The 27,732-nt window shown below is 36.9% G+C and overlaps 3 protein-coding genes across 3 annotated transcripts; 1 reads left to right on the top strand and 2 right to left on the bottom strand.

The window, feature by feature from the left end:
* Nucleotides 1-385: 385 nt before the first annotated feature.
* Nucleotides 386-2,630, bottom strand: LOC113763215 (pentatricopeptide repeat-containing protein At2g13600-like). The gene has a single exon (XM_027306962.1). It carries the CDS (start codon nucleotides 2,506-2,508, stop codon nucleotides 943-945), a length of 1,566 nt encoding a protein of 521 aa, XP_027162763.1. The 5' UTR covers nucleotides 2,509-2,630; the 3' UTR covers nucleotides 386-942.
* Nucleotides 2,631-5,032: 2,402 nt separating this feature from the next.
* Nucleotides 5,033-6,222, top strand: LOC113759440. The gene is made up of 3 exons (XM_027302016.1): nucleotides 5,033-5,763; nucleotides 5,819-5,837; nucleotides 5,931-6,222. The coding sequence occupies exons 1-3, from the start codon at nucleotides 5,387-5,389 to the stop codon at nucleotides 6,099-6,101; spliced, it is 567 nt and encodes a 188-aa protein (XP_027157817.1). The 5' UTR covers nucleotides 5,033-5,386; the 3' UTR covers nucleotides 6,102-6,222.
* Nucleotides 6,223-6,381: 159 nt separating this feature from the next.
* On the bottom strand, nucleotides 6,382-26,670 carry LOC113760424 (callose synthase 2-like). Its single transcript, XM_027302990.1, has 43 exons — nucleotides 26,452-26,670; nucleotides 25,519-25,757; nucleotides 24,874-24,974; nucleotides 24,510-24,628; nucleotides 24,325-24,418; nucleotides 23,821-23,931; nucleotides 23,625-23,741; nucleotides 23,377-23,469; nucleotides 23,174-23,265; nucleotides 22,918-23,044; nucleotides 21,307-21,444; nucleotides 21,133-21,209; nucleotides 20,958-21,051; nucleotides 19,658-19,780; nucleotides 18,521-18,638; nucleotides 17,728-18,062; nucleotides 17,569-17,621; nucleotides 17,425-17,485; nucleotides 16,524-16,605; nucleotides 16,386-16,435; nucleotides 16,150-16,236; nucleotides 14,960-15,094; nucleotides 14,754-14,848; nucleotides 14,591-14,675; nucleotides 14,351-14,517; nucleotides 14,130-14,253; nucleotides 13,948-14,045; nucleotides 13,738-13,867; nucleotides 13,155-13,306; nucleotides 11,826-11,935; nucleotides 11,600-11,725; nucleotides 11,398-11,466; nucleotides 11,131-11,320; nucleotides 10,901-11,054; nucleotides 10,344-10,463; nucleotides 10,152-10,267; nucleotides 9,908-9,991; nucleotides 9,225-9,337; nucleotides 8,902-9,131; nucleotides 7,984-8,781; nucleotides 7,825-7,875; nucleotides 7,152-7,337; nucleotides 6,382-6,944 (listed from the first exon to the last, which is right to left on the bottom strand). Exons 2-43 carry the CDS (start codon nucleotides 25,703-25,705, stop codon nucleotides 6,696-6,698), a joined length of 5,841 nt encoding a protein of 1,946 aa, XP_027158791.1. The 5' UTR covers nucleotides 25,706-25,757; nucleotides 26,452-26,670; the 3' UTR covers nucleotides 6,382-6,695.
* Between the last annotated feature and the right edge of the window lie 1,062 nt (nucleotides 26,671-27,732).

The raw sequence follows: 27,732 nt of genomic DNA, 5'->3' as shown, positions 1-27,732 counted from the left end.
TTCTTGTTTTCCCTCAAGCTTGATGAAAATAACAAAAAAGTTGTTTTCAATGCCTGTGAAAAGCAACTCACCGAGCCCTTCCATGGCTGCATGAAATGCTGCTATTACCTGCATGACTATTGTCTCATAGCACCTAGTTCTGTGCGGAATCCATCTCACCCTTCTCATCCCTTGACCTTTCTCTCATTTCCAACCAATTCTAGCCATTCTTACACCTGTGATGCTTGTGGAGGCACAGGCAGTGGCTTCAGCTACAGTTGTGCTCATTGCAAGTTCGACCTCCATTTGCATTGCGCCTCTTTGCCTGATTCAGTAATGCTTGGCAGGCTCCATCCTCGTGAACTTAAAATCAGGTTAATTCAACAACAAGAACATCGTGCTTGAGTGTGACATGTGTGATAAATACTTGGGAAAAAATTGCTGGTTTTGTCATTGTAGTAAATGTGATTTTGGGGCGCACTTAAATTGTGCAAGGAATCAACAATTAGAAGACCGCCAAGCTGGCGGGGCAGAAGAACCAGAAGAGGAAGATTTAGACATCAGAAAGAAGAATCAAGAGACAAAAGGGAGCTGTGATGAACCAAATAAAAAATAGGAGTGGATTAAGCAACTCATCCACCTGAAAACTTATATGTGCCAGTCCTGAAAAGCTAGAAATCTGCAGCTTAAAATTCTAAAAAGATAAAAAGTTTCCAATGATGAAGAGCTGAAATTGAAATAAACCTGACAGAAGACCCCAATAAGGATGTGGAGGATATTAATAACCCTGAAAGTTCATATATGAGATATGCGAGTTTTAAGCATGGAAGCAGTTATCTGAAGATTAGCAACTGGCAAGCATATATCTTCAGAGCCCGCAACAGGATCAACAAGTGACCAGTCACTCCATGGTTCCGCAACATGCATCGGCAAAATAGAGTGTTATCAACTTTACTTAATGCCTCAAGATACTCGATCATCGGGGAAAAATAATATTGGAATGAGAGGTATATATCCAGCATCCTTCATTTGGTCTACAAGCTTGCGAAGCATTTCTTCTATTTCACTGTGAGTCCTATCTTTTGATATGAACTCGTGCCTGATGTTCCTCACCTCTATCCAACTATAAGCTGCTTCTTTACTTAGACCCCTTTCATCCATAAGATGTCTGACTCTACAAGCTTCATCCCACCATCCAGCTGCACTATATACGTTAGACAGCATTACATATCTTGCTGAATTTTCTGGTTCCAGCTCAAACAAAGCTTCTGCTGCTCTTGTAGCAAGGTGTATGTTCCCGTGGATCCTGCAAGCACTCAAAAGTGCACCCCACATGCCAACATGATCTGATCCTTCGGGAGCTCGCTCCACTAATTCGCATGCTTCTTTGAACTTATTTTTGCGCCCTAGCAAATCAATCAAGATAGCATAGTGATCCAACCGAGGGACTATGCCAAAGTCTTTCTCCATTCTGTCAAGAATTTGGAATCCTTCAGATACCAAACCTGCATGGCTGCAAGCAGACAAAACTCCAAGAAAAGTAACATAATTTGGATGTACACGTGTTTCCCTCATACACTTGAATAGGGCCAGTGAAGATTCTGCCTGACCGTTTTGTGCAAGACCAGTTATCATTGAATTCCACGTAACAACATCCTTGTCATGGAATCTTTTAAACAATGTCATTGCAGACCTCATGTCTCCGCACTTACAGTACATATCAACCAGAGCATTGACCACATAAGCATTATGGTAATCAGCAGTACTTGCACCTCTAGTGATACGCCCATGGACTTGTTTCCCTCTTTCCACAAGAGCTAAATCTGCACAAGCACTTAAAACACTAACATAACTGAATGCGCTAGGAACAATACCTTCTTCCAACATTTGGGAGAACAGATACAATGCCTTCTCTCCCTGACCATTTTGTGCAAACCCTGAGATCAAAGCAGTCCAAGAAACCACATTCCTCTCCGGCATCTGATCAAAAACCTTACAAGATTCTTCTAATCTACCTGCCTGTGCATAAGCAACCACAATCGAAGTCCAGGACACAATATCCCTCTCTTGCATATGACTGAAAACCATATATGACCACTGGGGCCTCCCACATTTTCCGTAAGCATCAATCAAGGAATTACATAAAACAACACCAAACTGCAAACCATTGACAATAGCAGCTCCATGTACTTGACCCAACAACCTCAACGAACCCAAGCTAGCACAAGCATTCACTAAACTAACAACGGTATATCCATCAATCCTTAAAGAATCCTCCTTTTGCATTCTTTTAAAGATATTTATCGACTCCCTGTAAAACCCATGTTTTGTTAGGCTTGAAATGACTGAATTGTAGCTCACAACATTTCGTTCAGGCATTAGGTCGAACAGTTGGTAAGCTTTCGAAAACCATCCCATTTGGGCATAGGCAGATATAATTATGTTCCAGGAGTGACTGTTTTTCACCGGGACATCAATGAAGGCCTTCTCAGCACAGGCAATGGAGTTGCATTTGGAGTACATATCCATCAAACGGTTCGTGACGAAAGTGTTGAGAGTCAGCGCTGTTTTGATGAGAAGCGAGTGTAATTGTCTTCCTAGCTTGAGGTTTTTAGCGTTGATGCATTGCGAAATAAGGGATGTGTAACGAGGTATCGGGTCAATGGCCGAGAGTCCTTCACTTGGCTGCATAGAAGAATATGGTAATAAGAGATGTCGGTTACATAAATCCATTTTATACCGTTAAACATATATTTCAATTCTAACTTTAGTCCTTAAACTTTACAGATAAATTAGTTTTGTATATTCTCTTAGTAATTGAATTAAAGTACGAGAAGTTTAAGACTACAGGACAGTGAGGAGAAAAATGTTAGGATTCTATATTCTTTGAAATCTCAAACTCGTCTAATTTAGTCAAACCATAATTGAATCCACAAAAAATTAATGAAATAATTCTTACTCTCGTTTCCCTTATTTGATTAACGGAGAGTCGTAGCCATTATCTTAGTTTAGTTTGACTTCAAGTTAATATGTTTATCTAGCTAATCTTGGGATTAGTAAAAGAAAAATGCTACTTTATACGACATACAAGTCATTACAATTTACAATAGAAAGAAAGGTAAAGATGGCCAAGTAAATAATGGTGCGTCATTAAGAGCCTAAGTAAAATATTAATTTAAAAAAGAAAGGCATTGGAAACTCTACAAAGAAGTGACTCAACTTTATATTGCTGTAAACAACGAAGTAGCAAAGTGTAAACATGTTGATGTATGTAAATGCATTTCCAGTAAAACCAAAAAAAAAAAAAATCTCCCAAAAAAAATCTCCCACTTAAGGAAAATTGTTAACAAATCCTGAATGTCGTTGGTGGTCGAAATGTCCCATTTTATAAGGGTTTAGGGATTTAAGTGTCCCATTTTATAAGTTTACGGAATTAAGTGGGAGGTATTTATAAGTTTAGGGACTTAAGTGTCCTATTTTGAAGTTTAGAGACTGAAATGGGTAATCGTCCAAAGTTTGGGGGGACAAAGTGGAATTAACCCTATTTCTTCCTCTACTCCTGACGGTTGACGCATTGCATGGGGCATTTCATCTTCCTCTTTCTCTGCCATTCTGCAACTCCTTTCTTCTTCTTCTTCTTTTTTTTGTTTTTAATTTCATTTTCATTCTATTTATTAGTTATTTGTTCTCAAACCCATGAAATATCATGCTTTTATTTATTTTCTTCAAACTGCTCTCTTCTCCACTCCTTTTTTTGCATTCTTGGTTCTTTTCTTCTTTTCAATACAAGATCTAAGATTATATCTTGTTTAAAAAAAGGTTAAAACATTGATTTTTGATGCCTGAATTGAAGTCAAAGAGTGAAAATGGAATTGCAGAGGAGGGAGAGCTCACAAGGATTTGGAGTTAAGAGGTCAGGAAGGGAAAAAAAAAAATTAAATGGAGAATATGAAAAATCCGATTTTTACCGGGTTCTTCAGGTTTTCGGTCAAACCCGATTTTGACCGGATTTGACCGAGTCTTGACCAATTTGGGTTTTTAAAATAGCTCGGACCGAACACTTGGCCGGTTTCCGGTTCAACCGGTGGATCCGGTCCGAGTTTAAAAACATGGCTCTCCACTTGAACTTTGCGAAATTTGAAAGTTAAAAATATGTTGAAAATGGGGCAGACCCCATGGATGGACAATTATGCGGTCCGTTTTGCAGCCAAGTTTTATGGCATGTTTCTAATAGACAAAATTTTCAAGTAAAACGGTAATGATCAACAGCCTAGAAATGCTAGAGTCATCCTCATTGTTCTTCTTTGCAATCAACAAGTAGAGCTACTACAGTTACCAACTTGTCATAGCTTCAATTTTCACAAGAATTTGTCCTATAAGTTGAACTTTCCTCTTGCCCCTAAGTTGAATTTGACTGATTAACATAAATAAGATACGTACAATGCAATTTTGTTGCTATTGTTTGCCAATTTTAGGTTCACTAGTGAAGCAGAATATAAGGCTAATGTACAAAAACTAAAGCACAATTTAGCAAGGCAAGAGTTCCACATCTTCAGCAAGATGGAAGTGCATTCCTAATTTCAGAAGTGGTACAGGGGTAGAGAATGACACAGCAGAAAACTTCAGTGCATTATACTTCACAGTACCATTTATTGCTTGATGTGCTTACTCTCATTCATTTATTTTTGTAGCAGCTTTGTTGCAGTGTTGTGCTAGCTGTTATAGCTTCAAAATCATAATGCCTTTGGAATGTTTTGGAGTACTATTTTGAGTGGTGTCAACAGTCAATCAAACTTATTTTCTAGCATTTCCTCCATTGTCAAAGCCATGCCCGAACAATTTTCCTTCAAGCCAAATTGGACTTTTATTTAGAACAAATTACAAGAATCTTTCTCTCAAATCTCTAAACTTAACCCCCTGATAATGATCTCATATATACTGTATCCCTAATATTAACTCTATGGTTGTATCCACAAAAAATTAGATCTTAAAGCGATCGAAGAAAACTCATAGTTGTTGAGAGGGGAATACAAAGGACTACATTTCATTTTCATTCACATCCCCAAATATAATTAGGATCCACTACAAAACCATCTTATTGTTTATACATGCACTGTTTAGAGCTGTAGTCAACCAAAACACGTACAGGAAATTTTTAAACTGCAGGATTACCATTTACAAGAGGCAAGCAAGTTGGCTGGTCTTCTTCCTCTTCTTTTAGTATTTGGGAAAGCTGGGGGAAGTTTGGCTTGATACATGCAACAGCACCATTGTAGTATTATATATTTGCACAGCTAAACGGCACTACACCCTCACCCAACCCAAATTAACCTGAAAACATTCAGATAAAGAGAGAGAGACGAAGAATCTGCAAGAAAACAAGCATTTCAGCCACCACCATGTATTAATGTCCCTCATGCTTGAAGAAGGTGAGGAAATAAACTGCAATGGTTGTGAGACTCTTGTTCAAGAACCCTTCCATGGATGTCTATCATGTAACTACTTCCTCCATGATAGCTGCCTCAACACTCCAAGGTTCCAGCAACACCCTTCTCATCCTCATCCCCTGACTCTCCTCCCTACCCCAAGGTACTCAAGCCAATCCTATACTTGCAACGCTTGTTTGTCCGAAGGTAAATCCTTCAGCTTAAGCTGTGCTCAATGCGAGTTTGATCCCCATCTTCAATGCGATTCTTTGCCTAAAACCGTCCAAATTCGCAACAAGCATCCACATGTACTTAAGCTGATCTTTGAGCATCCACACAAAGACAAAAAACCATGCATGTGATGTATGTCGCAAAATGATCGATCAAACTCAGTGGCTTCATTATTGTACAAGTGCTTCTTGTGAATATGGGGTACATGTAGATTGTTGCATTGTACCTATAACTGCCAGCAGCAGAAAGGGAAAAGGAATGGCTAAAAATGGTGGCGGAGAGGAAACGCAATAGATTGAAGACGAAAGCCAGAGGAGACTTACAGAAGAACAAGAATTTGAGAAGTCTGTTTATGAAATGCAAAGGAAAATGAAGGAGCTAACAATTGCACATAAACTAGTCCTTCAAGCACTTGCCTATGCTTGTGACTACATCGGACCCTCAAACAAAAGATACTATTGTTAGTTTTACTACAATTTGTGTCGTTTAGGTTGCCTTCTTGCATAATTTCTTGAACTACAAGGAACTAGCAATGATTTAATCATCAAAAAATTCTGTTGGTTTCTTGCTCTTTTTGCGAGTTTTACAGACAAACCATGGCTTTTCTTAGTGATTTGCTTTGTAACTCCTCCCAGTCTCGCGTATTTCAACAATACGAGTCCTATAAATCGTGTTTCCTCTCTGGTTAGTTGCCTTGCTCATTTGAAAACTGCAAAAGAAATTAGCTTGGTTGTTTGATTAGGTGTCCTGACAGAAGGCGATGTAATTCCTGCTAAATTATTCTCGAAGCCATTGATGTGTTAATGGGCATTTTGTTTCTGCTACTATGATACCATTCATCTGATCAAAGTTGCTACAACTTTTGAACTACTGTGCATCTGTTGCTTGTGCGCCTTAATGCAGCATTCGAAAAGCTATACAAATAGAGCAGCTGCATTTACTAAAGCACGCCATTTCTGCACTGCATCCTCGACGAAATCTACCAGCAGGGTCCTTGTTTACCTGGAGCATTTTGCATTAAAAAATATTTACACCAGTTTACCTTGTTTTCCAACTCGATTACTCCTTGTTGCTCGAGGATCTATCTTTCTTTGGACCACCAAGGATACGAGAAATCTGCAGACCCCTGCTAAACGCCTGGTTGAATAACATTCGTGTCTGGAACTCCGAGACAAAAGGGAACCATGCCAAGAAGGCGACGGGTGTGAACAGCAGCAAGCCCATTAACATTTCGTAACCCCGTGAAAGCGTCCGGATTGATCCCCATATCCCAGCTCGTTGAACCCAAGGCCTCAAAGCTTGAGCAATCTGATTTTTGTTTCAGGTGTAGCAGAGGGTGAAAAATCAGAACCATAGAAGACATAAGTGTTGGATATGGTTATGGAAAATCACAAACCTAATGTGGAAATACTAGTCAACTCCTCTGAAATTTACTTAAATGCAATTGAAATAGGGATCCAAATCAATAGGGAAAAAAAAAATTGAAATATCAGACTTAGGAAAGATTTCACTCACCAAAAGTAATCCCCATCCAGTTGGCATAAATGCAAGGATGCAAACTATAATATCCCGAAATGTCAAGTGAGGAAGTGCAATTAATATAATCAGGATTGCAACCAACGAAAGGAATATGAGGCCTTTGATTAATCGAAACACAAGTTGAAAATCAGCACTTAGTCGCTTTCTTCCAAATGATATAGCCTGCAAAGATTAAACCAGAAATGAAAGACAAGTACAAGGTCATTTTACAAATCCTTATCAAGCAGAAACTAATCATCAGTTTGAAACCCAAGCACACAAAAGCCATTATACTGGAAACATCTCTAAAATGTTTGAAATTTCCGTCCTTTGTAGAGCATGGTTTTCTGTCAATCATTATTATAAAAACTTACGAAACCTATATTCAGCAGACACGATTACTTGATTGTTTGTGTGTGATATAAAAAACTACCAGCAGTTACAGAGTTATTCCCCGGATACCCCAGTTGGAGCATCAAAGAAACAAAAGTAGGGAACTATGCCATACAAGTTCATCTCACACTAGAACATAGCAGAAAGCCTCTTATGCTGCAAAACTTTCTTCTTCTTTCTAATTTCTTTAGTTTATAAGACCATCTGAAAAATAATATATAATACTGGACAAGCTTGTAAAAAAAATATAAACGATTAAAATCTTGACTGAGCTCACCTTCAGCAATAGCAATATGAAGAAAATCACAAGCCATGAAATACCATAAACCTGGAAACAGAAACAGCAATAAAATAAATTCAGTTAAAGGCTAGTTCAGTCAAAGAGGTTAACAACTTTGTCATAAGGATGTAGTACGAAGTGCAAATAATCAAATACCAGAAAGCTTCTGTGATCCTTTGTAATTGAAATGTGATAAATAAGACCATACTGATAAATGAAGAAGCGCAGAGACAGCAGTATTTCCACTATTATACCACGCTTCCCAGAATGATGAAGATGCTCCTGTTCTTTCTCCCACCATGATTCCCAACTCTTTTCTGGTGGCACACCAATACCACCGCGGTTGTTTATCCACTTATTCCAGTCATTCCAATCATCAACAATCTTTTGCCACTCAAATCCAGAAGGGTTGAAGAGGAAAGGAGCAAAAAGCCATGTTCCAACTAAGAACCAAATTGATACTGTTATCAGTACGTATGCGACAACACCTCGGTATGCTTTACCAAATATGTGATATACAAGTAGCAGAATCATCAGTTCAATTCCCTTGACAAAATGAGTCCTAGAGTAAAATCTATAGTTGTCTGCAAACCTAGCATGAAACACAACAAATCCTCGACCTGTAGCTCTGTATTGTGCACCACCATGAAGCAATGTTCTCCCATAATAATGGGTTCTAGTTCCAAGAGAAAATGTGAAAAATACAGGAGCAAGTTGTAGTTGCATAAGTACAAAATCAGTTAATGCAGTTCGGAAACCCCTTTCAAGACCAATCTCCATCATCATAGGTAAAGCCATTAGAAGTCCAATTTGCACAAAAGACTGTGAAGCTAGAGCTACTTGAAGAGGTTTATTGTCACGAATTGCAGGATGGTTGCTCAATTGCTCTTCAAGACCACTAAGGACAAGATACAGACGACCATAGAGAAATACATAGACTATAATAACAGTTATCTGCAAAGAAGACCAAGATATTTAAAGTATTAATCCAGAGAGATAAAAACAAATAAATAAATAAATAACTTTTCCATTGGTATAATATTATCAAGTAGATCAAAAAGATAGGTTGAATACCAAGGTACTAATATAAAACCCAACAGTGGTTGCGTAACATGACAACATGCGGAAGAAATCAAACCGGTGACCTAGCCTGTAAACATCACGACTCATTGTCTGCTCGCCATTGCCATTAGCTATCTTTGCCTCAAAGAGTGCAATTTGATTAAGGCCCACATCCCTACCTTTACCCACTTGTATGTATTCATGGTGAGTGACATTGCCACCACGGAGCGTAGAATTAAAACCTAGATAAGCAGGAAAAATAAAGTGTTAAAATATCAAAATCCAGAATCCAACAAAACTACATAATTAGGAAACTTTCAGAGATGTGAGAATGCCTGCAAATATGTCCTCGCTTAAGTTGATAGTTTTGGAAGCCTTGCTAATGCCACCTCTAGTTAGGTGAAACAATCTATCAAATACATCGGGATGGCCATAATGGAAACGAACCCTGGAAACTCAATGAACAAGACAAACAAACAGAAAAAGAAGATAATTGATATTAGCAATAACTTAATGACCAAGCCACACATTTTCTGGATACTATTGTTAATTAGTTCTACAAAGATAACCATCTATTAGAGATAAGAGCTTAACTTTTTTGTACCAATTAATTATGCAGGTAATCAAGCAGAACTTACAAGAAAGCTCAAATGACTATGAAACAATTACACTGACTCCTTCAACCCACCCCCCCCCCCCCCCAAAAAAAAAAAAAAACCCACTGGATGCTTAGCTAAAATTGCCTTTTGGTTCCATTTAATCCCTCAATCAAATCTTTAGAGCCCATCCTCCCAGAACTGCAAGTAAAACTGTGGTTTATCCAGATTGTCTGAAGTTCCAAGATCCTACTGTGTCACATTCTTGATCACTTCTACAAACACCAGTATTCATGAGACAACTAGAAGTAAAATCCCCAGCTAACATAATTTATGAGGAACGAGATACTTATCTAAGTTTCAGATTGACAACTTTGCATACTTCACGAATAAATTTTGGAGACTGCATCCAGGTGACTTACTTTAATGGATTGGCCAACAATCTTTGACCAATTGTGACAAAGCTCGTTTCCTGATTTGACATGAACCATGCAAGCGAAGAAACACTGCAGAGATAAAAAGTCATAGATAAATTCAGAGGCTGAAAACTAGAAAGGAGAATACAAAAGATAGCAATTAAAAGTCTGTAATTATCACACCATTACAAATCTATTTCATGGTAGCATGAAGACCATAATTCAGGTACATTAACAACTGTATAAATACCTGCCCGTGAAAATGTGCTCCCTAAGTCCCAGTATTGTTGGAGTGCTCACGCCATGCTTTATAAGAAACTCTTGCAATAAATTTCTCATCTTGAAGGCCTCTTCCATGTAATTATCCTATACATGAGACAATAAGGAGCCTTTCATACAATACCAAAAATCTTAGCACACATGTCAATTTCCTGGTAAATACCTGGTTCATATCTATGGTTTGCAATCCTTCTCCACGTGTGAAGACAATTGCATGGTTCTGGTTTTCTGGTTTTCCTTCACCCATTAGTGCTGGCCCTGGCAGTTTAATTCGATATATAACCTGACAAGAGATTATGATACAGCCAAAAATAAGAGGTTTACATGTATGAAATTGCGATGAATCTAAATGGTACCATTTGGTCACATCACCATAAACCTGTATAAATTATATAAGATCTTGCAAATGCGATCTAATTCAAAGCACTAAAAAATGCAGTCAAATATTCAAGAGTAAAATCACAAAGAATTAAGCTTCACCATGATCTACAACATATTTCACCAGAAAATGCAATATTACAAAATAAGGATATAACACCATTGACAAGAATCATGAACATAACTAATTAAAATGGACTTCATATTGGCATCACAAGATTGATATCAACTAATGCTGAAAAACTCAAAACTACAGATCAGGAGTCTTAAATAGCAAATACAACAAAATTTTTACTGTACCTGGGAATTCAAATCGATGTCTTGTGAATTTACAATAAATACCTGATCTAAATTTTGATCTGGTTCAGAAGAGTCAACCGACTTCGGCATAGCCTTGACAAGAGCTGAATAATAAACCTTCTCTACCGTCTTTTTGGTTTTATCTTTGCTAGGTTCCTCAACCTCATCAATGTAAGCAACACGAATCGAGGGATATCTACCAGAAAATATTAGGTAAATGCAAGTGACCATTGCCAACTAAAATTCAAAGGAAAACCATTTCATCAACCTACTTTGTCATAAGCCTTAAAATATCAGCTGCATGAGGATCACCGGATCGCTTTTGAATGCCATACTGTTGACAGGAAACCACATATGTGAACTTCATGTCTGCAACTGCTTGACATTGAACTAGCAAGGACCTCTCATTCCTCAACTGCTCCTCAGTATTTGATACAACAGCTTTGTAGCCTTTCAACAGTTCTAAAGGAATCCAATAACTAAAATCATCAGTACTCGAATTACAGTGACAAACAGGAGAATTAAATTTCTCTAGACACCTTCATCTTTCGCCATATCAAGAAACGCCTGAAGTTCCAAAGCTTGCCGGTAGTACATCATGCCCCGCACTTGATCAATCCAGCAGCAGAAAATGGAGGGGAAATTGTGGAAAGGTAAAAAGCAAGCACATAAAATATCAAGCTGTAAGTCCTTTATGCATGCTCTTCAAATGATGGCATAAGCACAAAATAAATTCTTTACCAGTTTTTGTTAATGTCTGGCCTCTGTAAGATGCCCATAGACGGAGTTCTTCTTCCAATTTTACATTTCCCATGAGATCCTCTTCACTGCTGCAATCAACTCTCTCAAGAAAATTGTCCCATTCATCTGTAACAAATTTCTTATGGTTCGCTCTGGCAAATTCCATTCAAATGCCATGCAAGGGTGTGCAAGGACAATTATGGGCCAAAAAATGAAAATATTTTACCTGGATAAATCTTTTGCAGATAGAAAAGTATTGAAACACCATCTTCATTAGGTTTCTTCAGCGAATTTATAGAGAAGAGAACCTCCTCATTGTAGTAAGGAGTTAAGGTACTGCAAAGTAATAAAAGCAAGCCAACTTAGATGCAAAAGAAAGAAGATCATTTCAAGTCGAAGGAATCCTCCCTAGATACGTTCGTCTAGTCAACAGTTACAATCAAGTTCCATTCCGCGCGATAGGCATAGGAAGGGTCATAATATCAATTTTTCATGAAACTTCAGGATTTGCAATATATGAAAATTGACAAGCATACTATGATCCACATAAACAGTTTGAAGCTTTATGGACAGGATCTTCCCAAAAGATTTGCTGAAAGGACAAAAAACAGATGTTTGTACCTCCAGAAGGTTAAAACTTTCAGCTTAGAAGATGTCAGTTCCCACATGCATTCCCTAAAAGGTGTAAGGATCCATATGTCTATGAGAATACCACACTCAACCAACATTTGATTGTGAAATTAATAAGCAAACAATAGTGCTTATCTAGAAGAAGCACAACTTTGCAGCAGCTGAAATACTTCCTTTCAGAAATGCGCTCAAAAACAGGATTTACTTTATACTAGTAAGACAACTAACAGAAATTAGGAGCATAGTGGCCATCATAGAAGGTAAATAATTTGAGGCCGAATAATTAAATGAAGGTGCAAAAATCATAATCTACTCAGAATATGAACTCTACCTCCAGCAGAATAGAGATCTGACATTGATAGTCCTAGTTATAGTGCATATTGTAACAAGAAGCACTTTGATGTACAATAAGAACAGAAACCATGGTCCTAACAAACTGTTCAGACCATTGGATAAAAATCAGAACATGACAGAGTGCGCAAATAAAACAAAGTTTAAGGTATTACATGGTCCTGGTGATGACATGTTAAGAAACAAATGTAAAATTAGAAGATCAATAATTATGTTTCTGGTAAACACAATACAGCGAATACCTGCATGCCTTGCACTATAAATTGTAAGCATTAAACATTTAATTTTTTTTAATTACCACTTGTCAAAAAAGACAGCAGATTGTTGTGAGCCATAGCGGAATGTAGACTTATATAACAAAATCAATGTCCTATTTGCAAAGCTTATATCTGCTGACATTACTCTAATACACATGCACAGGCATATGAGGGTATGTATGTAAGCAACAACTATCTCAAGCACCATAAATGAAATCCTTAGCTCTTAGACCTATGAGACAATGATGTAACTAAGCTCCATTCCTAAGACATGCTCTTCAATGTGGGAATATCTATAATAGTTAATCTGAACTTACGAAAAGGAAAGCATGTTCCGAACTTTGGGAGCATCAGGCATATCCATAAACAATGAATTTGAGAAGAAAGAGATACGCCTCCGAGCTTCTAGATTAGAGGGCACATCCATTGCTGACTCCTTGACAGTAAGCAGCAAATGTAGCCTTTGTATCTGAAAAGAATGGTAAATTCAGATTGGTCTCTCAAAATTGATCTTCCTTTCTTTTGCCACATTAACAAAGATTGAGCATGCATACTTAGGTCATGCAGTGGTTTTTTTTTCTTATTTTGTACAGAAGATTTAAATAGTTTTGTTGGCTCATGATGTCATACTGAGGTTTTGACCTCTATACAAGTACACTTGCCAGTTATATTCTAATGAAATTACAAGTTAGTATTAAAAAATTTATAAAAAATACTGCAAAATGTTAAGCAAGGAATCGAGAAAATGAGCCATTCATTAAAGATGACAATTCTTTTCAGTTGTACAAACCCCTAATGAGTCTAGATCACCAATCCTACATGCAACTATAATTATTGCAAAATAAGCAGAAAATTACACATCAAAATGTCCAAATGTCATGCACCACTGGCAGAATTTACCTTCTCTTTCCATGCATCTGTTTCTTCTGTCACTGGGAACCTCAGTGTGCCAAAAAATTGATATTGTTTATCAATAGGCGTCATTGCCTCATGCATGCTGTAAGAGCCACCATGACTAGAGTCTAGAATACTGTAGAACTGGATTAATCAGAAAATGTGGACTATCTTATCAAGCAAATATGCAGAAGAAATCAGATGCTTATAATTTACCTAGGAATTGAGTCTTCCATTATGTCCCTGGTCACAACCTCAAACATGTTGAGCAACACAATTACTACTTGATCCTTGTCCTCTTTTTTATTCTCTTTCTGTATTGTTCACAAATTTCTCAGTATGTCTCAAGATAATCCAATAATAGATGCAACTCAAAAAGTGTGTGCAATTTTAAGTACCAGGTATTCGATAAGCTGTACAAATTGCTCATAAAGGCTAGGAAGGGCACCCATTTGAAATTCTACTGTTAGATCACCTTTCTCTACGTGTTCATCAGCTTTGGAGAAAATCTCATTTAGGACCCTGAACGTAAGAAACATTGAGTAAATACAGAAGGAACTAAAAAAGGCGGAATTCTAACTTCCATTTTTGAACTCCATTTTTCTAATGTAAAACTTACACTTTTTCACGTTCACCCACAACCAAAGAATTGATGATGCTTTTACATGAAAGATAGCATTCACGAATTGCACAGCGCATGTAAACATCTAAAGTCAGTCTCTTGTTCAGCTCACGGACACGGTCTTTCCCAGCACAATCTTTAGCCATATCCAGTGCAATAGGAAGCTATATGTAGAAATAGATAGATGAACATATTTCTCCCAGGAGATAAAAGAAAGACATTCAGGTGCCACAATACCTTGCTAGCTAGTAAAAATGGAGGCCACTGGATGAGATTTAAATCACGATCTGCCCAGTAAGGCACAAGCAACAGGTTCATTTCCCTATTGAATGACTCCAAAATGATTTATTCAGGCTTTCATGAAATGGAAAAATACTACCAGCATAGCATCATCAAATACCTATTATTTATTAGATCCTCCTCTCTGAAGCTTTCAATGATTTTATTCCACATCTGAGCAAACCTTGCTGCTTCCTTCTCTTTACTGGATGGGATCTGAAGGCAACAATATGTACACAAATGTTACCAACAACTTTTGAGAAACCAACAAAAAGAAAGTAACAGCAAATCTGACATAGTATAGCAAGTTATTTTACTAATATGAACCTCATCAAATTTCCGAGAAAATGTTGCCTTCAGTCCCTTCTTAGGTTTTTTACCCTTCTCCACAGGAATTAAGCAGGCATTAAAAGCACCAGGCAATGACTGGAAGCGAGACCTCAGCATTCCTAAGGTTCTTATCTGACAGAAGATATGTTCCAAATTCATAAGCTAAATATCAAAAAGCATCTGATCTCCTAAAGAACAAAAAAGAATAATTTAGATTACTGTGATGGTCAATAAACTTTTTCAAACGTACTATTCCAGGCAATTTAACTGTTCAAAGTCACACTTCAGCCACTCAACATTAGAAACACGTGATATCTTGCCATTCAGTCCAAGTAGCACATCAAGTTACAAAAAGTGCCACATTAGTTGCAGGCAATTTTTTAAATGAATTTTTTTCAGATCATCATTTCTCTCTTTCTTTCCCCTTTCTCTTTTCTTTGCTATCTTTTCCTTCCTCCTCCTTGTTCTACCTTCCCAAACTCTAGGTGACAAGACAACAAGCTATAGTAGGCCTCTACCAGTCTTATGAAGCAAACCCAAAAACAATTCATGGAGGTTTTGGAAATTAATGAAAGCAAGAGCACAGTGTGTAACATGCTATGTCTCAAAGAAATGATTGAACTCTACAGAAAAAAATGCAATATGGTCATTTCAAAAACATAGAGAGACTGATACTTTCAAATTACCAATTTCCCTTAAAATGAAGCTCAACTGATACTGAGAAACAGAGAATCAATGAATCAATAATAAAGCAATGCAAAATGCTTAATTGAACCACAGAGTGATAAAATGCATTCTTTACCCTTATAACAAATACCAATATTGCTTCCTTGTAGGAATTCTAAAAAGTCACCTGCTAGATTTACCAGCCCCTCTGGTTTGCTACAACATGTACCTAAGCAACTCATTGTTTGGACCAGTTATTGTGTATCAACTAAGCAAAAGATCTGATTAAAAGATCTGATTAAGGGGTAATTATTCAGTCTTTTCACAACAAATATATCTTTGATATTCAATAGCACGAAATTCAGTCCATGTACCAAGTGGCCAAGGTTACCAACCTAATGCTGATTCCTCCTAAGATTAGAGGAACAAAAAACTGCTCTCATTCCCCCCCTTACTATCCCCCCCCCCCCCCAAAAAAAAAAAAAGAGACTGAAACTAAGAGTATGAGAAGTTTAACCAACCTCTCCTAGACGCCGAAAAGCTCCATATATGCCGCCAAATATTGTGGAGAAAATAGCATACCAGATCTGTATATCCATGAAATAGACCTGGGAACAAAATGAAACTGCATTTTGTAAAAAGAAAAGGAAAGATGAAGAAAGCAAGACATAAAGCAACAAGAGAGAAGATCAGAATGAGGACAACTTATCTCATTAGGAACTGCAAAAAATTAGTATTATTATGACCAGGAACTTACTAGAATGATAGGAGCCCAGAGTGCAATCACCACTCCTATATTTTTATTTGCTGTAAAATGATCATAAATAGACATTTAGAGGAATAGCAATTTTACATTTACACAACATCTCTAAGGGAGATTTACATAATTGGATACCTCGAGGGAAGAACTCATGCCACGCATAACGTGATATGTGAACCTTCATTATTTCTTTTGTCGGATTTACGAGAGGCTTTATCTGCAATAAAAATCTGTCAAGCCTATCTTTTACATCTAGGCTGATAACTGACCTCCAGATTAATTTCCTTGAACAAAGAACTTTGTGTAACATAAAGCAGTCATGGCAGAATGGTGGTCTCAGCTACAAATCTACCTGAAACACTATGTCATTAATTTGGTCCACCGCAGCCCTTACACCTCCAAATTATCTTAATTTCTATTTGCAGAGTCAATTTGTCCAAATCATACTATATATCACAGGATTATTGACACAAGGAAACTGATCGATTCTCAAATGTGAATTGATGGACAAGAAACTAAATGGTGCTAGTCAGGGAAAAAAAGGATAAGACTAAAAGAACAGATAAGGGATGCATGCGGCTAAAGGTCAAGTTACACCCAGTTAATAAAGGATTCTGTTTGATAGAGTATAATGACAGCTTATTATGCATCAAGTCTTGCTAGGTTCAAACCCACCTTTTAATCCAGCACCATGAAGACCAAGAACAAAGAAGAATCTGAATACAAAAGTCTTTTCTGCTTTTTGGTGGTAATTTAAAAATACAAAGTATACACTTCTCTCCTACATAAATCTTATCCACAGCCATTGACTTTATAGGTATTTTACGAACTGTGGAAGAATCCATTTTCACGATCATACCTATGATATAATCAATCAATCATGTGGAACGCCAAGAGACAGAAATTTTTCGTGACATGACTAGACTACTGATTTAATACTGGGATTAATATTATATTTAAAGCATGCTAAAAGTGTAGCTTCATTTACTTTCTGTGAGATGCAATCATGGTAAACAAAGAGGATTCGTGGCATCACCTCTATAAAGAAACTGAATGCCAGCTTGGCTGCTAATAGGAGAACCCAAAATAGAGTGTATCTGGGATAGATGATTATTAATAGTGATCAGGATACATCATACATAAATCTTCCCAGGCAATGAGAAAAGCTCAGAAAGTTTACTTGAAAAGAGAAAATGTACTCTCTTGCATCCCCCTGCCAACAAAGAGTCGAGGCTGCATTGTTCAAGCAAAGGAAATTGATTGCATGACAAGATGACTTTAAGAATCAGAAAAAATATCTGAAGCTTAAAATACAGGAGAAATGCATGAGCTTATATACCTGAGACCACCACATAATGAGCCTGAAGATTTTATAATCCGACCTCTCAAGATTCCGGCGGATGAAGGGAAACAGAAACAATAATCCAGAGAGCATGTTGGGAGACAAATATATCAGACTTGCAATAATAAAGAAAGAAGGGGAACTTGCACCATTTCCAAACCAATTCCTAATGGTCATCGCAATTCCAGCAGTGTTTTTCCAACTATATGCATAAGTGACTGGCAAAACAATCACCCAAGCAGCTGCAGAAACCACCTTTAATACATATCTTAGCTTCACATGTGGTGACATGTTGTGCCATGCTTTCCAACTCATAATTACATCCAGAACAGCTGAATATATGATGAAAAAGAAGCCATACATTAAATACAATCTTGTGCAGCATACGTGGCATACAGAAAAATGTAGACACACAATGACCTCCTCTTTCCTACAAAACTTAAGCAGTCATTTTCGGTTTTATGCATTGTGGACCAAAAGTACAGCACCATAAACCAGATAAGAACACTATTTTTGCTGACCTTGCTGATTCATTTGGTGTGATTGTCAAAATCCTAATCCTTTCCCAGGATTACATTTACAGTAGCAATGTGAATTTTTAACAAGGTTAAGCATATCCAGTATACGCATGAATATCTTGAAAATAACGTATCAAGAAATAACTGAACAAGCAAAAATGTTAACAACAAAGAACATGAAAGACTGCACATGTCACTATTAGTTGACATATAGAGCATTAAGACATCACAAAAATGTAATCTAACAGAACGAGATTATGATATCCATTCACCTTGGATAAGTTTCAGTATTGCAGCACTTATGAAAATGCTCAAGACTTTCTTGAATACATTTGCCTCAAATACAGAACCAAGATCGCCTGAGCCATTCCAAGCAACGATGATCATAGCCTGTGTTAATGACATAATAGGTGTTATACTTGGGGGAATAGCAAACAAAAAAAAAGGTAAAGGAAAAACAAACAGATTACTGAGACACTTAATTACAACTCCAAGTAAAACGGGCCAATTATAAGTTTTCTGATGATGCTCTTCCAGAAGGTTCTCAGGGATTTTCTATAAGTACTCTTAAAGTGTAGGGAAACCTCCACAATATCCTTCTAGAGCTGTATTATCTCTTTGGAGGGCAGCCAGTATCTCCCCAGCGCCCCCCCCCCCCCTGGGCGCTTTTTGGGCTCACAGGAGGCTGCTTGGGGTATGCTTCTGACCACCCCCTAACTGCCATACTCGTTCGGTTGCCCACCACTTTACTAGGTTGGGCAGGCTTTTTTGCCCCTGCTCCCAACAAGTTGCTGGTCAGCATAATGGAACTACAACTTGAGAAGTAAGTAACCTGGTCCTTGTTTTATTGCCATAGGTCAAGTGTGTCAAGAAGTTGATGAATAGCAGCAGAAGATGAGAAAGAAAGGAAAAACTTGGGATGTTGAAGAGCTGGAAAAGAGAGAGTGAATATAATCCTTCTTTCTTTGTTATTAAGTTGTATAGATTTTCTTTTCAAGATAGAGGAACAAATTTTATAAAACAAAGACAAGTGATACAACCTCGAGGATGAGAAGTCCTCAACAAAAAAACATAAAGGAAGTAAAATTCTGGCTTCTCCAGTTTTCTTTTTCTCTTTTTCATTCAACAGTTGCATTCCACTTCATCTCCTGCTAGGCATTGGATCTTTTTTTTTTTTTTTAAATTAGCAGGTTCAATGGGGGTATAAGTGCTATAATGTGAATGGATCTTTATTCTCATTCAAATTTTAAATAAGTATTGGTTGACATTGCAAATATAACCATTAGAAACAGGAAAATTTAACCCCATTTAAACTTGATAGGTTTGAAAAGGATTAAGTGTCAACTTCAAGGAGGTAAGCTGACTCTAGCCAAAAGCTAAATATATTCACAACATAAAAAAATGATTACCTGCAAGCACAAAATAAAAAAGCTCCACATCCTATCAAAACTCCTAAATATGTGCCAAAACGAGCGTATCTCAACAAAATTAATTTTTCCCATCCATCGATCCCCTGTAGTTCGTTCACTTTCCTGGTAGCATCACATCCACATAAGAGCAAGTCTTTAGGTCATATATCCAGATAACGAGTGAACTATCTTCATTAAGAAACTGATAAAATGTCCAAGAGAAATTAACTGGATGAACAATTTAGGGATTAAGAAGAAAATCATTTTTAATAAAAAGCTGCAAAAGACAAGAATGACATGAATAACATGGTCAAGTAGTCGAAAGAGGTAATCAATCATTTCAGGTAGAAGAAAGCTTTTTAATAGTGAACATACAGCTAAAGGTATATTATTCTGGTAAGAGAAAGAGAGAAGCAGTGAACAAAGTTTCACATAATTAGAATATTGCAAACATTGTATTTCTGATGTTTTCTGAAATGCAAATGTAAATTGTATCGATTTTCCTGTTCTGCTTTCATCATTTATCAGTTCTTATCCTCAGAAAGATTATCATCCAATAGAAGTCAGCAACCTAAGCACCAGTTTTGCTGTCTTACCAAACTGACTGTTGCGCCTTTATCACTGAAAGACTAAAATATTGTAGTCTTCAGCAATGAAAAAGTTAATTGGCTCAACCATATGGAGCATTTTAGTATGAATATCTACCAATAGGCTTAATGACGTCAAAATTGGGTATGCCTCAACATATAAGAAAATCCAGAATTTTTTGTTGTGAAAGAATTTGACACTTTGAAATTGGACAAAAACAGTTAGCTTCACAAAGATTATGAAGGGATACTCAATGCAATACAGAGAAGGAAGAACAACTTTACAAAGTATTTACGAGAATTTGTTCCGTTTACTCAACGTACAAGTAACTTCACATTTATATTTAAATAGGAAATTTCGTTAAAAGAGCTCCATTCAACCAACCAATTAACATATTATCAGAAACATTACTAATTTTATCTTCTTCTTTCCTAATCTCCAGAGACAGGTAAAAGTTCAATTATTTTTGCAGCTAAAAGGAGGATATAATATTTGAAAGACAAAATTTGGTCTAGCCCTATCAACAAAAAAAAAAAAAAAAAAACCTGAAGTGAAATGTTAATACCAGAAACTATCTGGTGTGATCCAAATGTAAGAACTGTGCCTCCAATAGAGGATAATAATTTTGCTCTTCAAAGTCAATTAGAAAAGAGAGGATCTAGTAACTGACAATAATGAGGTAAGAATAGTATAATCAGAAAATAGTATATACCTCAGTCTTGTCACTGCGATGCCTTTCACCAGGAACACAGAAGAAGTCGGAATCAGCACGCATTGGCCATCCGAGCCTGAAACAATTTACTGACCTGCAATTTGTTGCCAAGCACTACTGAGTTTGCACATTTTTTGAACTGGAAAACATTGACTCCTATTCGAAAGAAGCTTACCAGAAGTACTCATTTAAATCATCGTAGTTTCTCCATTGAGCATGCTTTGATTTTCCATCTTTGCTCCTTTTAGCTTCCTGTGTGGCAGAAAAAGCAGTAAGAGACAAAACCCACCTAAGCTAAAGATGGAAACAGGAAAGTTTAGAATCTCAGAAGCCAGCAAGAAGCAATTACCCCAGCTATAGTGTTATAAATTGGAGTTACGACTTTCTTCAGGAAAGCCTCTTCATCACCACCATAGGCAGGCTTAATAGTCTCACCTGTTGTAGGACTAACACTTCCAGCAAGCAGACCATAAAGTTCAAAGGCCATCTGAATATAAACAGCAGAATAACTTAATATAGAGGAGATTGATTGAATTCAATATAATCAGAACTTGAGCATAATAAGTTGAAAAATATGTCAGCTTGGATGTGCAGTTCTTTGAGAAGCAACAAATTTATTACTAATAATAGTTTTGTCATAGTTCATTTAATACCTTAACAACTTGATACTAAAGCATTCAACAAGCATTGAAATACATATGCTACTGTAGACAAGTTGATCAGATTTGTTTTTCATTGGGAACAGCCTTTCCTTTTTCTTTTGAATTCACAGCCATACAAGGTTTCCAACAATCCAGTGCCCAGAAAGTGAATATGTATGTTCCCCAAGATACTGCAGATGCTCAATTTTACAATGCCTTCTTATTCTTCTTCTCTCTTTATTTCCTAATATTTGACGCTAGTCCCTAATGGCTGGATCCTTTGTGTTTCTCTCTTCTACCAACAAAGCACAAAACTCCCAACAACTTCAGCAATTCAAGAAGGCCACAACCATCCTTAATACCCATTTTTCTGCTGCCATTGGTAAATTCCTTTCACTTCTCCGATACCAGTTTTCTTTTCGACACTACTCAGTGACCTGACTTGCAGCTAAGATAGGAAGACCGTAATCTGCATCAGTTCTCTATGTAAAGTAGAATAGAATACTCTCAAAACAAACGCAATCCTTTAACCATAAAAGTGGAGTTTATGAATATCACAGGCAGACAAATCATCACAACAATTTATGTTATCAGGCTATACAGACAAGACAGTTCCGTCAAGAATCAAGCAATTATCCAAACTCACTAGCTACAGCCAACCCTATGCATCTTTCCAGGGAATTTGTACTTCACACCAAAAGAACATGACTTTAGAGCAGGAGAATTTGTGGGTTGCAACTGAAGCTATTGCCCTACATGTTCTGATCACCCAAATAACAGGCTCACCTATATATGGAAAACTAAGCTGTTAAGGCAGTCCAATCATGCATCGAAAACAAACTAAACCATGTTTGGTTACTAAATGCAGATGATACAAAACCATTCCTTTTTATGCTGTAACTGACTGTGCTCAAATTCACCAGACCAATTAAAATAAGATCTCAACATATTGAGGAATAGTATTTTAACCTAACAACCAAGGAATCAAATAAGCACTTGTTCTTCATCTAAATATCATGTACAGCATTGATATAAGATGAAATTGCTCTAGTACAGAACCAGAAACACATACGTGCGTTGAGAAATATATAAAAACTGCATCTTTTAGTGCTTGCGTTACAAACTGGACATGCTTCTTCTGGACTCAATCAGATTCCAATTTTATGTGCATAACAGAAAAGAGTTACAAGAAAAGGCAAAACTTTACAGAATTTTAGTTGCAATAGGCAGGAAGAGAGCCAAAAGTAACACGAGACCTTCAAAGTTGACAAAAAGGATTGGATATCTCACTATAAAACAGGGGAAAAAAGTAATCGTACATGATGGTAGATATAACAGAGGCATTCTGGCATAAATCGTAAATTTGCAGCCTCCCCCCAGATAAGAAGATATAAGCCCATGTATAACAGCTTCCTTTGCTGCACTTCTTGTTGGATTGTCGGCAACCTGCAAATGGAGACAATAATGGAATAAGAAGTCTAAAAACCAACAAAATGAGGCAAAAGAATGTAAAGATACAAACAAAAAGCAGAGTGTAGAATATTAACTTATGGAGGAGGAGGTGAATTCACTTACCAAAGACTACTCTTGCGACCAAGATACTTACACCATTTCTTGTAGTTTTTGAAGAGCTTTTTCATAACTTCTGTAAGTGCCTCGTCATCCAACTAGAATACAAAGACATACAGGACAGATCATCAGAACACGGGCGATCCCACAAAAAAAAGTAGAAGAAGTTGAGGGGTGGCAGTTTAGGTGAAATTATGGAAGTGAAGTACTTTGGGCTGCTGATCAGGCTTTGGAAATTGACGAATGTGCACATTTGCCAGCAACAAGATTAAGTGTTCCCGCTGATTTGATACATTATGCTTCTGTAGATGAATAATACTTCAGCAAATAAAATCATTACAAGAAGCAATGAGCAATGCTGTTCATCTCTAAGTCGCATATGCAACCATTTGGCCATGCCCTACTTCTCAGTCATCCATGTATATACACATACAGCTCTAGCAGAAGCAGCACTTACCTGAAAACCAAACATAACCTGAAGCCAATCTAAAATATCCTCATCAACTTTTTTCTTATGACCCTTAGGCCATGGTAGTCCTCTAATATTACGAAGTGCGGAAACTGAAGCTTGAATCTGTGACAATGCAAAAGGTCCATAAATATGCCGAATATTGGCCCTTAGCTATAATTTGATGAAATTACTAGAAACGAACCTCAGGATATCCCATAATTGCTTGACTTGCACTGTCAGGATCCAGGGGTAGTATATTATAAGGGACATAAATTGCTGTCTTCTCTGTAACCTTTGTGTGAGCTTCCAAAATCTACATCCATAAAAACTAGGGATGTATAAACGGTCGGAAAGATGTAAGATCAAGGAAATAGGAAGCATCTATATCTCTGGAAAAAGTGGAGACTGCTATCATAATCTGTTATGACTAAAGGAACTCTTTTTTGAGTATGAATTGAGGAACTTGTCTTCGGCGTGAGCAAAGGGACTTGTCATTAACAGGTTGAGTAACTATTGTAATTGACTCTCTTTTTCTTTTCCTTTTGCACTTCTTTTGCAGAAGAAATGTACATGGAGAACTGAAGCAATTAACAGGATGAAACCTCCTCAAGCAGATGCATAGAAAAGACTTCCTCTGCAAATTGCCAGTATACTTTCCTGTACAATCAAGATTATCTATGATCTACAAGGAAAGAAAGTAGAATACCTCATCAGCCACTTCAACTGCTTCTGTCAAATTAACGGCCTTCAAGACCTCAAAAAGTACAGCAGCAGTTTGGTATGCTTTTGTGAGTCGAGCACTGGACAGAAAAGAGATCATAAAGAAGCATTAAGCAAGGAATCTGCACTTAGCTGTTAAGAAATAAATGCCCACGACTGCAGATAACCTACCGATCAGCTTTATCAGCAGCATGCAACGCCTGAATATACTTCCTGTAGTAGTGCTGATAGAAACTCTGCATTTCTCGAGCATCACTCTTTGTCCTTCCAGCTAATGTTGTATCATTTTCCTGTCAAGATATCCAGATTATACGAATTTGCTCAGGCAAACTTAATTGGAAAATGTAGGAATAGAAATGGCTCATTCATCTTTAGATGAAGACAAGCAGCAAGAATATGTTTGGGTAATCCAAATATGGTGGATTAGCCTGATAACAAAGTCCTCTTGCTGATACAAGCACTAGAATATTCTAAAGTTACATCGAGTAACTAGACACAATTTTTTCATTTCAATTTCATGAAAATTAGACATTACCCTTTCCAAACGTTGAAGCAGGGCTGTTTTGAACTGACGGACTCCTCGTCCACTTGATGTTGGATCCAAACGGTGAGCTTTCTCAAAGGCATAAAACCGACCTGAGTCCCCCAGCAAGGCCATTAGAGTATGTAATATGGTGTAAATACATTTCATTCATTCCCTTCTAAATGCCTCAAAATTTTCAGTACTAATCATCTACTAAAAGACAAAATTTGTAACAAGTGAATTTCAGGAAACCATATAAACATTAGCATGTCTAAACAACTTATCATCCTTCCTATAGTCACAAAAAAGGAGGGCGATAGCATTAGTACCACAACATTTAACTAGTATTTGATCCCTGTATGACTTGTGCAGACTGAAACACTAGTTTGAGATTAAGAAGTGTAGCATAACAGTCAGTAAATTAATAGCATTTAAACTCATATTTTCTTCTCATACCATGTTGGTACAACATTATCAGCTGAACAGCCATACAACCTTCAGTATTCAAATTCATCGAGACATGCACTCAGCTCTTACAGCCAATTAGTTGATATCCACCAACGGTTTTTAGATGATGGATTGCTTAGATGTCATATACACATATTTGTGTAATAAGTAACAACCAACACAAGGATATTGAAATGGTCATGGACTCACAGAGATAAGCGACCCTGGGATTAGTTGGCTCGACCTCATTGGCAACACGTAGAATTGGTGCAATCTCTACCAGTGATGATGGAACCACCTCACTGTCCATCATAGACTCCCCTAGATTACCAGCAGTCTGTGTCCGCAGAATACGCCTCTGCGGTTGGAGGTCCGATCCCCTCCTCTGGTAAGCCATCCTTTTTTAATTTATAATCCCAACAACAAAATCAAATTACCCTACAATTCACCTGTCAAAACCCAAAATTGAAATGAACAAAATGTCACACCTTAACTATTTAATAAGAATTTGAACACTAAAAGACAAGAATTTCAGCTCTTCAGCTTTAGTGGCCTGAGAAAAAGAGTCGCCGCAGAGGGAAAAAACAGAAAGAAAGAAATTTCCACTCATCTCTTTCTAACTCCAAGAAGAGAACCACTTAGTTTCTTTCAAGAAACATTAAAGACGTGGCAAAATTGGACTAGTCCCTCCATAGCTGCATCTTCCTTCTTTATTCCCTTAACATTTCTACTCTGATTACATCAAAATAACAGCAAAACGTATTACAGAGAAAACAGAATTTAATCATGAATGACCCTGAAAACCCATATTTGGTATCCCCTCAGAAAACAGAGGAAATACGGTATCGAAACTCCCTTTCTCGTATCCCTGAAACAATCGAAACTCGTGTTTCTTTTTCCAAAACCTCAACTTCCTTTCCAACATAAAAGTAACTGAACTCGAATTTAACCAACAGTGACTCAAACTAACACCAGGCTGCTTATCAATTGAAAAAAAAAACAGAGAAAATCCTACTTTTAATCAAGAAACAGAATTCAGCATGCTTTTCTTCTCTGTTTGGTGATCAAAGCTTACCAAAAGAACAGTACAGGTAAAGGGACTCACAGATGACTTGAGAACAGCAAAAACAACTAGAAATTTACCATGAAAGATTTTATTTCGGAAATTCTTGAAACTCTGCTGCTTCCAGAGCAGAGGAATGGGACAGTGGAGCTGCAGTAAATAGTGTCACACCATGGTTTTAATGGAACAAAACAATTGAAGTCCAGGTGTAAGGGTGTGAGAAGACTAAGAAACGACTGTAGAGAGAGTTACGTGGAAAGAGAGAATAAATGGAGAGCGAGTGAGCGAGCGAAGACAAGGCGGCACCTAACTGACATGAAGGTAAGCAGAAACATTACGGGCAAGGAAAGAAGCTAAGGCGGGCAACCGAACGAACTAGAGTCTAGAGTTTGCTAGTACTTGCTTGTAGCAATAGTGATCAAAGGAGAAAGAGTGGCTAATTATTGGGATAATATCACAAACCTCCTCGTTAGGTTTTAAAAATAATCACTTGTCTTCCCCTTATAATTGCAAAATGACTATATTATCCCTCACTGAATATATAATTGACATATCTAATAAATGAAACTCAAAAAAATTAAAGAAAAAAGAAACAAAATTCACTTTCTTCCCTTTGCCCTTTCTCCAATATTTTCTCTTACTCTTTTTTTTTATTTTGATGACTATGCAATTTTTTATTTGGAAACATAGTAAATTAATTTTGTTTATCTTTTTCTTTTTATGATTATGATAGAGTAGGGTATGATTTTTTTGTGTATTTTGCATAATTTTTATAGTAATTTAGTACAACTTAAAGGTTTATAGAATGGGTTGAAAAGAGGTTGGGGAAAAAAATGTTCATAAGAAATCGATTTTGAGAAAATAGAGTTGAATTAGTGCTAGTGTATTTATTTACAAATGTTTTTTTTATTTTCCAAATTTATATTTTTATAGACTATAGTTTTGTGATGTGATGGTACTATTAGAGATTTTTTTTAGGTTGTGATTTTTTTTTTTTTGAGTAAACAAAGTGGTTTAAGAGCATTTCATTTAGTAAAATAAGCAAAAGAATAATTTAGGGTTTTAAAATATTTTGCTATGCAAATAATAAAAATAAAGGAAATAAATAAAATTTTTAAAACTTTAGGGATACTAAGTGATATTGAGAGAAACCTCAGCGAAGGTTCCCAATATTATCCCCTATTTATTTTGGCGCTTTTAAGGTTTTCACTCTTGAGGAGGAATATTTTGTGGGGATTAAGGTTTTTTTTTTAACTTCCATGAAATTGGGTAGCAAATTCACACAGTTTTGGTCGGTTTCTATTTGTTTGAGGTTTAGGAATTTCATGAGTTTTAAATGGGATTGCAGCTTCCAAGGAATA

The sequence above is a fragment of the Coffea eugenioides genome, chromosome 2, assembly GCF_003713205.1.
Source record: "Coffea eugenioides isolate CCC68of chromosome 2, Ceug_1.0, whole genome shotgun sequence".
Taxonomy (NCBI): Eukaryota; Viridiplantae; Streptophyta; class Magnoliopsida; order Gentianales; family Rubiaceae; genus Coffea; species Coffea eugenioides.
This window is presented reverse-complemented; position numbering and strand designations above follow the sequence as displayed.